The 15,665-nt window shown below is 36.3% G+C and overlaps 1 protein-coding gene across 3 annotated transcripts in view; it reads right to left on the bottom strand.

Annotated features, from left to right (window-relative positions):
- Positions 1-211: 211 nt before the first annotated feature.
- LOC117399394 (oxidation resistance protein 1) overlaps positions 212-15,665 on the bottom strand; it is a 204,447-nt gene continuing 188,993 nt past the window's right edge. For all 3 annotated transcript variants that reach the window (XM_033998511.3, XM_033998509.3, XM_033998510.3), the window contains 4 exons: positions 6,879-7,031; positions 5,778-5,873; positions 5,060-5,133; positions 212-2,455 (listed from right to left, as the gene is read on the bottom strand). In XM_033998511.3, coding sequence (XP_033854402.1) covers positions 2,320-2,455; positions 5,060-5,133; positions 5,778-5,873; positions 6,879-7,031 — 459 coding nt within the window. In that variant the 3' untranslated portion in view covers positions 212-2,319. The remainder of the gene's footprint in view (positions 2,456-5,059; positions 5,134-5,777; positions 5,874-6,878; positions 7,032-15,665) is intronic.

The following is a 15,665-nucleotide window of genomic DNA, read 5'->3' on the forward strand; positions in this document are numbered from 1 at the left end:
AAATATACTGAATATGCAGACAGGTCTTTATGTTCAATTCTCTATTCAAGATGAAGTTAAAGTATATATATATATATATATATATATATATATATATATATATATATATATATATATATATATATATATATATATAAAAAGTGGAATCACAATTAAACCATGGTTATATTGGACTTCTGGTTGTACAACTGATCCCAAACAAAACTCAAAGTTCAGGATTACAATATTTTTATTTTCATACTATACATCACTATCACATTATACTCTTGTGAAACCCTTTTAGGAGTGTTGTATTTTAGCTATAACTCCACAAGGACAATAATACTGCTGTCGATGACAAGGGGGAAGAAAGCTGCTTTAATTCCAAGTTCTATATTGGTCTGTAAACATTCAGTCTACATACTAACAGCGTTACAGAACTATAAGCAAAAACACTGAGGAAAAAATGATGCCCTGTATTTTACCAACATTCAGCATATATATTTTATTTAATACAGAACATTATATTTGCCTTTTTTCTTTAGACTGTAGCTGCAAGCTTTCTCTAGACAGATAACATCTTTAAGAACAAAACAAAAGAAAAGTACTGTACAGTTACTTCTAATGATGCCCAAGTACTGGGCTTCATTTAAAAAAAAAACACACATATCTAGATTAAAGTGCTGTAAGCAACCCACCAAACCACAGGTTTATATATATATAGGAACAAATCTACTATTTTAACATAAATGTACAAGGTAATATACATTATCTGTAACAAGCTGAACTGTCAGCACAAAAAGGTCACTGTCCCACAAACAGCAATATCTTTTGTAAAATATACTTAAAGAGCTTCTGATTTTCTGTGTTATACCCCGACTTTAATACTCTTCTTTAAGAATTCAATTGATACCTGTTAAGCCATTTGTGTATCTCAATCACAACTGAGAAATGCGTTAATAGTAAAATTGATTTAAATTTAGTTTTGTTTGTTTTTTTCCTGTGAAACAACTAAATGGGCTTTTAAATTGGCCAACCCTTCATTTTTCATTTACAAGCAGAATGTACAAACAAGTTCACAGCATGTTAATGAGGACACTTACAATCGTTATGCAGAACTGTATTTACATAAATAAAGGAGGTTCTTCTTCGAAATTAAAAAGTAAGAATTATGATAAATTAAATCAATTTTACTATTAACGTGTTTCTCAGTTATGACTGAGATACATGAATGTCTTAACAGGTATCAATTTAATTTTTAAAAAAAGAGTAGAAAAGTCAGGGTGAAACACAGAAAATCAGAAGCCCTAAACATAATAAACCAGATCACCAGGCTTTACTATTAATACACAGAATACCCTGGCTTTCGAAACAAACATTTCGAGCTATACAAGCTTTTCATGTCTGTCTAATAGAATGACATTAACTATTGCAATATAATTGACCTGTAATTTTTTTTTTTTTCTTTTGAGGTCACATGACAGTAATTTGCATATTCCACAAATCTATTGTAACACATTACTGTCTACTTATACACCAATTCTCTTGAGGGCTAGTGCTAGCTGAACTCACACATACACCCACTTGACAGAACATTACAACTATGGGTATTCGGATATTAGCTATGAGCTTGCAGATTGTGCGCTATGAAGCTGAATGGCAGAACTATAATACAGTACTGTAGTTACTTCAAGGAAGAGTTGTTGGTATGGAAAGTTTGCTTAATTTCTTCTAAATGATGGTATTCTAACAGTAACATATCCTGCTCTTTATTGTCATATACTGATGAACCCTAATAAGATTATAATCATGCTTTCCAGTTCTTTCCTACTTGTAAAATGAGTGCATTCTTAGATCTTCATTTAGCTCTCAAATCAGAAAAGCAGTATCTTATCAGGGATGAACTGTATATTTTTCTTTTGCAAGCTTCACAGATGGAGATCATCTCAAATCTAATACAGCTCATTAATGCTCTTTCTTCAGTACACAGGTCTAGCACTGTTATTTTTTTTTCTCTATCCCAAACCTGTACTACCTTCATCAGCACTTGTAAAAGCGGCCAACTCAAAATCTCTTCTAAACCTTAACAAACAAGGTCAACAGCAATGAAACAGAATATGTTTTACATCTGTTATAAGACATTCCAATTTAATTATTTGCCTTTTTGGCAGTTACACACCAAAGTACCTAAACTAAAATAGTTCTGTACTGAATGAGCTGATTACAGACAAAAAAAACATACAAATGTACTTTATAGCAAGCATTTTAATGATGTAGTCAGGTTTGGGACACAGCCACTTTTGGGATGATTCGTTTCATTATGGCAATCTGTGAACTGTTTCATTCAAAAGACCAGATTTCTATATCTTGCACATAGAAATCTTCCTTCTTTGAGAGTGTATGGTTTCCATATGTTTTGCATGAATGACTTCTTCCATGGTAGAGATCTTCATCCAGCCATAGCCCAAACTCTCCCCTAAAAGTATAAAGGAAAATGGCACACTTTGTTTTAATAAAAGGAATTCAACTAACATGGAGATGATTGTATATATCAGTTAGAGATTTGACAAGTAATCATGTTGGATAACTCAAGTAAAAGAGATACATAAGTGCTACATAGGGAATGTGGTTTTCCAGCCCTTCAATTTACAGGAGACTGAATTCTGAAGACAACCTAACCCTTTGCTGCCGAAAAGCTTTAAAATCGCTCAGATATTATCGTTGACCTTTCAGGTCATATCTCGGCCTTACAATCACAATTTTTTTTTTTTTTTTGCATGGGTCATTGCCATGACTACGGGCCATGCCTCCATACAGTTGGTTTAGGGCTAGGATGGGTGGGACGTATAATATTATAATTACAAGGACGTGTCACAGATGCTGCCTTTTTAGCCGAGTTCACTTTAAAACGTCTGTATCTTCAATTCTACAAGTCATTTGAAAGGTAAGTACTTGGACTAACTAGCCGTCTTGGAAATTATTATTTTTTCAAAACTTTATACCCGCTTTAAAAAAACACACACACTTTGGAATGTTTTTTTTTGTTTGTTTGTTTCTGTGTGTGCGCGTGCATGCAGGGCAGGAGATAACGTTAGATATTTTTAATTATATTCGTATTTATTGTTTTCCTTTTTTGAAAATGTTTCTCCTGAGGGGATAGACGGAGGCAAAACTAAATACCTGTATTGGATGCCTAACTAGCAGACAGGTCATTTTTATTATTATTAGCTATGTATTTTATTAATTAAACTTTCTGTTTTCTGTGTTTCTGTGTGTGTGTGTGTGTGTGTGTGTGTGTGTGTGTATAAAAAGCTGACGTCATTATTTAGCTGTAGTCATTATTATTATTATTATTGTATATATTTTATTATTATTAGTTTACTTTGTTTCCATGTGTGCGTGTGAAAGGATGGAGAGTCATTATTTAACTAATTATTAAATTTTTTTTAGCTATGTATTTTATTATTAGTTACTTTTTGTTTCTCTGTGTGGTTTATTTTAGTTTTGAAAATAAAAATCTTGCTTTCAAATTTCTTCTTGATTAAAAAAAACTGAATTGCTCAATATCTTGTGTGGTACTTCTTTATTTTTGTGACATCTATACTCCTAAATAAATATACTTTTATCACAAAACTGGGTAACAATGTTTACAATCAGAGCTGGTCTGCATTTGCCATTTTGGAGGTTGTTTTTCATAAAAAAATACAGTGCACCGTAAAACCTTGTGTAGCTCTGCAACTGTACAAGATATTTAATTTCTGATTTGAAATCCTTGTTAAATTGTGCAGCTCCTATATCCTCTATGTTGTTTTCTATATAACTTGGAAAGATGTTGAATTGGCAGTTTACAAATATTATTTATTATACATTTCCTAATATTTTTTGGGAGGCGTGGTTTAAATGAAACAAATATAATGCACTCCACAACAAAATACTTGATATCATTGGAAACAGTTACTTAATGCCTTTTTGTAGCTATATTGGGTTTTAATTTCTGATTTAAAAGGTTACCAAAACTACAAGAGCTTAAACACAAAGTGGTCATATTTATGCCCAAATATGGTCATTCTGATTAGGCAGCAAAGGGTTAACCGTAGAAATGCATTTGATAAGATCAACTGCTGAACTGCTTAATATTATGACCACAAGGGGGAGCCAAAGCATTTGTAAAAACAGTACTGTACTTTATTACTGCGATTACTGAAACCCCCACACACCTAAAAATGTGTGTTGTATGGGAATAGTTTCCCAAGTGGAACCGTTTGTCAGTGGCAATAATTGAGCCTCCATGGAAGGTGGAAAGGGTTGCAGTTACATCAACATATATAAGTGTGGTTAACTTAAAATTTAATGCAAATGCAACTGGTTTATGTTATTATTTAAAGAGTTATGTATTGAATGAACATTCAATGAATGGCTAAGTATAGTTACATTTATTTAATTTACACATTTACTCTGAATTGCCTGACGTCTCGCTCAGGAATTGATTCCAAGACAACAGGGGCTGTGCATTAGTGGTGCAACCCGCAAAATAAGATCGGAAATTGACTACATAAGGCTAAAAAATAAATCTGTAGGGCTAAAATCAATCATTTTAAAAGCGCTACATCTTTCTACATCTATCCCAGCTCACCTGCCACTCTCAGCACACTATTTGTAGTAGCATATACAGTATATAAAAGAAACGTGCCCCTGAAGTTGTACAAAATCTGAATATCAAATAAACTAATGTATTCTACACACAGACGTCATTTAATGAAAATGACTGTTGGCTAATAAAATATATATTTAGGGATAAATCAATAATTTTAGAAGCCTTACAATGTTTCTACCTACACTGAGATGCACCTCTTGCCGGTAACAAAGGGTTAAAGATGAAAATTATGGAAGAGACATATTTGCATGAAAAAGATCGGTCCGAAATGTGATAGCTTAACTTCTTAAGGTGCTTCAGAAGTTGCACAACAACCAATCTTCTAAAATATTTTACAAGACAAAATGGAATTCAGTCTTCCAGCAATATCCGACATTTTTAGGAAAACCACATTGTGATGCAAATTGTTTTGCTAAGGTCACTTACCCTCCTCCACCAAAAGCTAAAGAGTCCATATCTCCTTTAATAAAGAACATGTTGTCTCCTGTCCATTTGAAGACCTGAAAAAGAAGTCATGCCCTTCATTACCTTAACATATACAGTCGCAGACAAAAGTATACACACACACACACACACACACACTACACTTAATATAATACAAGAACACATGTTAAATACAAGCATTTAGTGAATATTAGCCACTGATTAATACAACATTGTTAATAAGACAAATACAAACAATCTTTTGAACAGATTTTTTTTTTTTCCCCAAGCCAAAAGGAGGCTGAATGTCTGAGCAAGCTGCACAAACTAATTTTGTTTAAAAACAAGCACAATGTTAACCCAGGTTTTCCTGGATGTTTAAATCTGTTTTTGCTACAATTTCAATGGTAACTTAAATGAGCATTTTTCCATTTATACAGACATTTCAGACTTACGAACAACCTCCATTCCCAAGGTGTTCGTAACTCAGGAGGTTCTACTGTAAAACTGGTAATATGAAATACACAATCATTATATTAATCATACAACATAAAACCCTAAACTGTAATATAAAGGGTTGGTTATCGCATCTTCTATGACAACGATGCAGCAACTCAACATGACAGATGTTTGTAAAGTCAAAAGATCAGATTATCAACTTTTTACTGTACAAACAAATGCAACAGTTCCTAAAGATAAATCGTATTACAGACAACCTTACCTCAAATTCAGGACAAAACGTGAAAAGAAAGGTTTCCCCAGTTCCATAAAAACCATCACTAACTTTGAATGGCTCAGATGCTAGTGCACCAAAGACCTACCGTAAAAATACAAAAATAAATTTAAGTTAGTATGCCATATCGAAAAATAGTTTTAACTGCTGACTTTCAAATTCAGTTATACTTGTATAAACAGAAGTATTGCAAAAAAGCTGATCTGCTGTTAGCTAGACCTTTTCAGTTTATCACTTTTTTTTGTTAACTTATATGCGTCAGGCTTTACCCTCTAAAACACCCTGTAGAGTTATTTTTAGTGAGCAACTGTACAGGTTTCTACAGTATGAGTTATTGGCAACAGGAATCTACATCAATATACTAAAGGTGTGCTGTCTCACACCAAACAACGCTGCATTCAATTTAAACAATGATCAAGCAGGTTGTTACAGTAAATGTGGTCATAAAATCAAATTGGTTCATTTACACCAGATATGGTAATTTATGGTAATTATCAGTAGGTCGTTGGATATATTTCTCATTTTATCATTAACCATTTTTCCCCCCTGTGTACAGCACTTGTGCCTTTGAGGACATCTTTTGCATAATACAAACCTACTGTATAAAAAGTATGCTAACATAATGAAAACATCACAATCCCATAGGAAACATATTGTGTGAATGTTATAATATGAAATCTACAATATTAAAATAACTGATGCCTAGTTAAGATAATACAACTCTAGAATTCATACGTTTTCCAAGTTAATTTTTTTGTCTTGTTACAGTATATTTATTTGTTACTGGTATGAAAAATGCAATCTGTAAAAAGAAGAGGCATGCGAAGTTTACATGTACTACTGAATCTGCACTGAAACTATCTGAATGGTTTCCCAGTAAAACACTATTGTACCATGTAAGTACGTAAAATGCATATCCCCATCAAAGAAAGAAATACCTCTTTACAATGTTACTATCATTACAAAAGTTAGGAAAACTGATTTTAGTATTTTTCAAATTGGTTCTGAAAACTACTGAACAAAATCACCCAATAATCAATGCACTATAAGGCCTAGTCCTTTGGTAAAAATACAACTTGCAGATTTTACCTGTCCATCACTGTCTTTTATGACCATCAACACTGGTGTGTCTTGACCCTGCATTGTACGATATAGTGTCTTTATGCTCATGCCATTTTTTGCTGTGCTAAATGCAAGTGTCCATGGATAACCAATTGTTCTTGGAGGAAGATGCTTCGAAAGCTAAAAAGCAAGCAGATAAAACAGATTATGGAAATTATACATCTAAAACAAACGTTCTTCTAAACATCTGGCACAGCATCTAAACTAAGAATGTCTAAAAAAAACCCTAACTTAGTTTGTAATACCAAAGAAAAAAAACAAACAAAAAAAACTGTTAGTCAGGAACCAATTAAACATTTCTTATTGAACAAGTTGGATTGAAGCTGCCAATGTTGTGAATTCAGAAGACATTCTGACAGACAGACCCGATACATAACCAATGTAAAAACGAAAATAACTGGTTAAAACTAATTTATGACCAGGGATATGTTCATAAAAATATCAAAACAAATCGTAATTATGTTGAAAAGGATTTTGCAAGAATACATAGACCACACCAGTAAGCTAGGGGAATAAATGTGTTTCACACCCTGCAGTCTGTTCAGTAACACTTTCATGCAGTTATATTTTTAATGTCAATTTTTTCATAATGCCTGCGCATATCGAACCCAACATGAATTGGATATGTGCCAGTTGCCAGTTTCTCAAATAGTTGTACAGGACTGAGACCCTTTCAAATGGCAGCTGCGTGTCCCATGTACTGTGTTTCCCCCACCCTGTTAAAGTTTTTAGGACACTAATAACACTGCCAATAAAACATTTTTCTCTTTCCTAACCTTAAACTATAGTTTCTTCATTTCTTATTAAACCTAGATTCTTAATTTACAAATAATGTTTTTTTTTTAAATAGTACATAAAGTTGACACTGCATTTTATTATTATTTTTTTTAAAACTTTTTTTTCATTCCTTCCCATTTCTTCACAGTAAACAGTGGCCAAAGACACGCTTTCATAAAGTAATAAAATGAGGTTTACTTTTTACCTTTTTGTAGCTGAACAAACAAACAAAAACTGAAATTTAACTTTAAACACTTCAAATAAAACAAAACATGGAAATGGCGTTGTAAAATTATATTATATATATATATATATATATATATATATATATATATATATATATATATATATATATATATATATATATATATATATATATATATATATTATATACACACACACATATTAAATCTCACATCTCACTGAGCTCTTTCATTTTTTGTCATTTCTAGCAAAAACGAACAACTGATTTTTGTATCCAAATACATGTCAAAAAACATTTGTTCAAATATTCGGATATTTATCCCAGCACTAGTTATAAGGCCAATGCTAGATAAAGGGATGCATAAATAAATAAATAAAAAATAAACCTAATAATAATAATAATAATAAAAAAACACAATCTAAAACAGAGAAAAAAAATATTTCCAGGAAACCACCAGGGGGCGTGTGCGTCATTTTAATGCAATAAGTAAAGACACATTCATTTTGCTATTTCACTTTTATTAATTTTGCTTATGATTTGGAATATTTCCAGGTATCTAAAACCTCTAAACAAAAAAAAAAAAAAAAAAAAAAAAAAAAAAAATCAATGTTTAACATGTCTGAATGTACCTGTGATCTATATGTTAGATATATTTACACTTGCACACAATATTCACAAAGGAAATATGTGCACATTGAAATGTGTAAATGAAATCAGTGGTTCTGCCAGTAGCCAGGTTAGTTTTATACATGGGATAGTAAAGACTATATCAGTAAATACATGATTTCCATTAAATGAGAGTAAATGTTAAAACATGCTGATTTAAACTCGGCTCTTGCCAAGATAAGCACCAACTAAGACGTAGCTTTACAGTAAAGTAATGTGATCCATCTGCGTCTCCATCCATTTGTGTTTCCTTCCATATGATGATGCAGATATCCTTATACCTGGTGTTGATGCCTGAAGTGTAATGCTGGCTCCTGGGATCAGCTTATTTGCCTCCCTGGATCAGCACACACAACTGCAGCGATTCTGGCTCCGGGGATCAACCACAGTGCGGTCTCCCCAGCGCATCAACATGACAACCGTCTGGACTGAGCTAAGTAGGGTACATCTCTGGGGTCTTCAAGTGGGCACCTTCCATCCTCTGTGTTTCGTTGACTAGCCCACAACACCTCAAGAGGGCTCGACGGTGATTCTGGCGTCCCAGCATCACCCCCCTCCATCCCCCACTCAACTCGGCTTACTTACCCGTACATCAGCGTTTCTGAGAAACCGGGTTGTAGAGAGTGTGCCACAAATCCTCAACAACCCACCTCCACTGGGTAAACCCGGACTCTCCATCCTCGCTGTTCCGCTTCAGCGGCTAGTTGAGCATACCGCAGTTTCTTCCTCTCATACGCCTCATCTACAGCATCCTCCCCTGGCACTGTTAACTCTAACCAGGTGAACAAGGCGTGCTGATCCAGACCACAAGACAATATCTGGTCGAAGGTTAGTGGTGGCAATCTCAGGAGGAAAAATAAGCCGTTGACCAACATCTGCCAGCATTTTTCAGTCTCTAGCAGCTTCCAGTTGTTCTGGGTGAGGCTTGGGTTTAACACCTTTTCTTGGTGGTTGCTCTCCTGGGTGGAGAAATGTTTTCTTTTGTTTGTAATGTTTTGATGAACTGGTGGCAACTTATTGGTCATGTTACGCTTGTCTTCCAATGCTAAGGCCAAACATCGCAGCACCTGGTCATGGCGCCAAGTAAACTGTCCTTGGCTAAGAGCCACCTTACATCCTGTCAAAATGTGCCTTAATGTTGCAGGTGATGAACACAAAGGACATGAGGGATCATCTCCTACCCAGAGGTTTAGGTTCTGTGGTGATGGGAGAACATCATATGTTGACCTGATGAGGAAACTGATCCTACTCTGTTCCATTGACCATAGGTCTTGCCAGCCAATCTTGCATTTTTCCACACTCTCCCATCTCATCCATTCTCCCTGCTTGGCCTGGGAAACGACCTTTATACACCTCATCCTCGCCTCCTGCTTTTGCACCTCGTTGACTACCAGCTTCCTTCTTTGAGCTAGGGCTGCCTTGTGCCATGTAGGAGGAGCGGAACTGAGACCAAGACCCCCTCTTCCATGCTGAACTTGCCCCATGATATCACCAATTCGAAGGGCAGCCTTTGCATCTTCCACAGCTTTCTTTGCAGCCCACTTTCTTCCAGTTTTCAACACAGGTGCTGCCTCCCTTACGCATTTGTCGCGTGACTCTACTAATGTCATTTCCACTCGGACCTTGGCACACTTAAACTCCTCGGTTAGAGCGGAGACTGGTAGCTGCAGTATTCCTTTGCCATAAAGTCCCACTCTGCTGAGGCAGCGTGGAACTCCCAACCATTTCCTGATGTATGAACTGATTAAAGCTTCCAGCTTCTCTACTGTTGTCAAAGAAACCTCGTACACAGTCAGTGGCCTCAGCAGCCTCGGCAGTAGACCAAACTGAAAGCACCAGCGTTTTAGTTTGCCTGGTAAATCGCTGCTTTCTATGCTCTTCAACCCTTCCACTGCTTGTTGTCTAACTTCTCACACACGAATTGTGTCCTTTAGATCCCCGTCGTACCATCCCCCAAGACTTTTCACTGGCTTCTCAGACACTGCTGGTATTGCCTCACCATTAATGTAGAACATTTTATCTACTACTTTACCCTTAATTTATATATTTATATGAGTAAAATACAACAATTGCTGCATTTTCACGTTCTATATAATAAATATTTATTATAGAGAATGTTAAAAAATTGCTTAATGGCAAAAAGTTGAGATTTGTCCCTGTTGTTGTTTTTAAACATTGTATACAGTATTGTGATGAGTTAAGGAATTTGTTTTATCATATTTTTTACTACCATGATGTAGGCTATATGAATTACATTTAACAAGTCTACTGGAACACGTTCAGTGTGTATGAACATGTTCAGTGTGTGTGCAGAATATTGACCTGTTAGCTGTTCTTAGGAACTCATATGACAATAACAAGACAAAGAAGCACAGTTTGGTCCTCATTCTCCATGGCACTGTTCTAGAAAAAAAAAAAAAAACATTCCTTTTACTGAGTGAGATACATATTCAAATGCATTTGGTAAACCAGTGGTCTTGGATAGATGTGGCAATGACATATTGCATAGTGGCAAGTGTGCCAACTTTTGCATTGGAAGTAACAGTAGTAATTATGCAACACCTATGTCACGTCTATAGACAATAGTGCAGAGTGACCGGAGTGACAGTGAGCGCAATGAAAGTGTACTTGTTTTGTCTATGATTGTGTCTTTTTTCCCCAGTGTAATGTCCATCTGGGCAGTCTTGGTTGAGCATTTGTTATGTGAACATTCATGTTAAATTTAATTACAAAAACAAAATACATATTCCTCTAGACAATAAGATCTCCTAGTTTATGATGACATCACAAACTCTCCAAAGGTTATTATTTTGGTAATGTCGTTCTGGGCAGTCTTGGTGGAGCTTTTGTCATGTGATTAGCTGATGTCATTACTAATGTCATGTATGAGACATATCTGATGTGATGCATAGGCATAATAGGGGTGAGTTAAGGTGCGTGCAACCTTAACGTCCCATTTCCTGACTTTTGTGATTTTGAACTGCAACCGTAACATTATTTTAACAAAGTTCTTGTAGCTGAATTTCCATAGTTTTTTTTTTTTTTTTTTTTTTACTTAAATCTACTACCCTATCAATTTCTAAAGTCCTAAACACGTGGAAGGAAATATGTTGTACAGCAACCCATGAAGTGGAGACCACACAAAAAAAGGAAACCGGCCTGATATAATGCAGGTGAAACAGGACTGTTCTAAGAGATCTAAGTAAAACTGCACCCCAACACATTTTTTTGTTTTTCACCCAGGGTCAGGGACATAAAAATGTGAGATCAGCTACTGAAATGTGTCAACTAGCTTATTACAGTCTTTATGAAAAAATCTGTCCCTATGTACATGACTTTTTCATACACCAGAGCAATTCAGTAATGAGACCAGCTTTGTTTTTGTATGCAAAAACATGCTAGTTATCATCTATTAGCGAAACATATATAATACTCCATACAGCATACCGCGTATACAGTATGATGAACATGAGACAAAAATGTAGCCTATAGTATAACTATTACAATTGAGTGCAAATGTTAAACTTATTTAAGCACTGGAACCCGAAGGAGTGCTATTAGAATACGGATCCGTTAAATTAAAAATAAATATTTTTATCCTTTTTTATATTTTTATATGAAGAACTAGTTTGTGCTGCTAAGCGTTTAACTCAGTATTCCATGAGTAATGTGGTTCTCAGAAAACATCCGTGGTCGTTCAGGTTCTTTCGGTTTAACCCAAGTGGACCCTGTAGTCTACTTCTAGTTGAGGCGTAAATAGCAACTTCATACAGCATCGTATTTAATTTAAATATTCTGTTGACATGCAGCTGTTTGTACACTGTTTTGTGAAGGGTTTGTTATCAGTAACTTTTCTTTTTAAAATAAGGTTTGAGTGCATATTTGTGCAGGCTGCTAAATTTCAGTATGTTACGCTCCTTTTTAAAAAAAATGTTTTTGGTAATCATGCTGTTTGTTATGTTCATATTTCAAAATGCTGTGTAGGTGATCTGTTGCTGGTGATCGCTTAAATACGTTTGCATCCATTTGTTTTATTTTTACAACTTATGAATGAAACCATAGAGTAGCCTAGTTTGGTATATTTACAAAATTTAAGTCATTCTATAAATCTACTGTTAGAACAATTTGACTGTGATTCTGCATCTCTGAAAATGTCTAGCCTAAGTATTTATTTATTTATTTATTTATTTATTTATTTATTTAGGAAATTGATAGCAAGTACAGATAAAAATACATTGGGCCCTGACTACAGTATTTCCACTAAACGAGCATGACTGTACAGTACAGTGTTTCAAATGGTTTTGTATATTTGGCATTTCCGTGTTTTTGTTTTTTGACGGCTTATTGAGATTTTTTTTAATTCTAAACATTCCTTGTTATTTACACTAGAGCATCAAAGGGCATTGCTATTTGTTTTATGTTACAAATAAACAAAAATGATTTCTTTGGAAGTTCTTCTGGCTTTTGTGGTTATATGGGTAAGTGTCTGAAAAACACCCCACTTGTACCCTTACTGGGTAACGAGTGGACAGTGCTTTGGCATTCTGCAGGGTGTTAAATGCAGCTGCTCAGGAGCCAGACCCAGAGCTGCAGGCTCAATGGGTTGGAATGCCATAAAGTCCCCCGTGCCTGACTGAGGAGGTTGCGGCGCTCCTGCCTGATCTTCTCTAGACACAGTGAGAGCAGGGCAAGCAGTGGGAAGGCATATAAAAGTTGCCCTGGCCACTGGTGTGCCAAGGCATCTATTGCCAGCGGGTCCCCGCCTATTATGGAGAACCAGGGGACAGTGGGTTGATTCTGGGAGGCAAAGATCTATCTCTGCTCTCCTAAACCTCTCCCAAATGAGGCTCACCACTCCACCCTGAGGCGCTGGGGACTCTCCTTGAGAGGAGGTCCGCCGCCCAGTTTGTCACCTCGGGCAGATCTATTGCCTGCAGTGAGAGGAGGTTCTTGTGTGCTCAGCGCAAAAGCTTGCGGGCCAGGCGATGGAGACTGAGCGACCTGAGGCCACCGTAGTGGTTGATGTAAGCCACCACTGTTGTGATGTCTGTAGAAGAATTCTGCAAGGCCAGATAAATTGCCTGCAGCTCCAAAACATTGGTGTGGAGACCCAGCCAAGGGGGGTCCCACACACACTGTGCCCCGCTGCCATTCCACACAGCGCCCCAGCCCACGCTGATGCCCTTGACTCTCAAAAGGAGCCAGAATAGCTTCCATGCACGTTGAGAAGACACAGAGAGCTAGGGAGAGGCCAAATGGGGATGTGGACATAGGCATCTTTGAGGTCCACCTTGGTAATCTATCTGAGGTCGAGGATCGGGCTGATGCCACCATCCTGCTTGGTCACGAAGAAGTACCCGGAGTAGAACCCTTCCTCCAACCGGGGGCAGCAGTGTGGAGTAGTGGTTAGGGCTCTGGACTCTTGACCGGAAGGTTGTGGGTTCAATCCCCAATGGGGGACACTGCTGTTGTACCCTTGAGCAAGGTACTTTACCTAGATTGCTCCAGTAGAAACCCAACTGTATAAATGGGTAATTGTATGTAAAATAATGTGATATCTGTATAATGTGAAATAATGTATAATGTGATATCTTGTAACAATTGTAAGTCGCCCTGGATAAGGGCGTCTGCTAAGAAATAAATAATAATAATAATAATAATAAACTGCAGGGGGTTTAGCATGCGAATAGCCAATTTTTGCAGCAGAGCTGCTACCTCCTGTGACACCACCGCAACGTCCTGTGGGTCCGTGACTGATGTGACATTCACGCCCCGAAAAGGAGGGAGAGCTATTACAGCCTGGGGGAGAGCACAAAGTCAGCCGACTTATGTGGCTTGATCCCTAGGAAGGAGTGACTTAAGCCTCTGGCTTCACGTGGGGCACCGCAGTGGGATGCAACAAACAGGCTGTAGTGCTCAAATATGTACAATTAGTAAAACTAATACAGCGACTGTTTTTAATATCACATATAATTTGTGTAAAAATACAAATGTGAAATATATAGCAGAAAAAAGTAACAAGTACTTATCTAAACCAGCTTTCCTGTCAGGTCAGTTATTGAAATGAAAAATGGCATTGGGGTCTGTGACAGCAGTGCTTTTGTGAGTTACACGACTGCGTTACAGGCTTTACGAGCATCTTTGATATACCTTATTCAGGTTTCGGGTCTTTAGGAGGTAAATACCCATACGGTATTGGTTACATTTCGTACTTGAAAGGGAACTATAACTACCAACAGGGGACTATAATGCCCAAAGCCGTAGGTCTGCAGTCCAGATTTGTTTTATGAATCCACCAAGAAAGTAATATTTTTTAAATCCATAGCACAGAGTTATTAAAGTTTCTGTGACTCTCACTGCAGCATAGAATTCTCAGAGGACTCCGCTGAGTTTGTGAACGTTGCATATATTTACATCGTCAAGTTGGATTTGTTTGAATTGTAGGAAGTCAGAAAACACTGAAAAGCTAAGTTTTTATGATGATTTTAGTGTTTTCAGCGTCTTTGTTTTGAAGTATATTTTGTACTTCATTTTCTGGTGTCCACCATTTTGCTTTGTTGTGTGAAAAGAGGATGAACGCTCAGCAAGAGGACGTAATTTGAGGGAGTTTGTAAAAGAAAACTACAGACCGTAAACAGCACCATAGGGGCAATAGTTGGATCTATTTTTGGTCATATGATGAGGTTTTAACCAATCACATGTCAGAAGGACTGATTAATATGTATATACTAGCAACTATCCAATTGCAGCATGAATTTGGCAGTGTGATACTGTTAATACAAAATTCTTTGTCTTGATACCTTCAGCCTTGGCTATGTGAAATCTGGCACTGAATAAAATTCCTATATGACTATACTAATATAATACATGGATGAAGGCAATATTTGCATCCTGAGTCATTCAAAAAAAAGAATAGCACAGTAGTGACGTCAAAATGTCATAATTCCTCTAGAGGAAAATATATTTGAACTTTGACCCATTCGACTCCTCAAGACCACTTTAAATTCAAACACAAAATGTATTGTTTTTCAATCACTCGACCGCACCCACAATTCTTGTTTTTTAGGCACTTAACAAATCTGTCTCTGTAAAGATTTACAACCATC

The sequence above is a fragment of the Acipenser ruthenus genome, chromosome 4, assembly GCF_902713425.1.
Source record: "Acipenser ruthenus chromosome 4, fAciRut3.2 maternal haplotype, whole genome shotgun sequence".
In the NCBI taxonomy this organism is placed as follows: Eukaryota; Metazoa; Chordata; class Actinopteri; order Acipenseriformes; family Acipenseridae; genus Acipenser; species Acipenser ruthenus.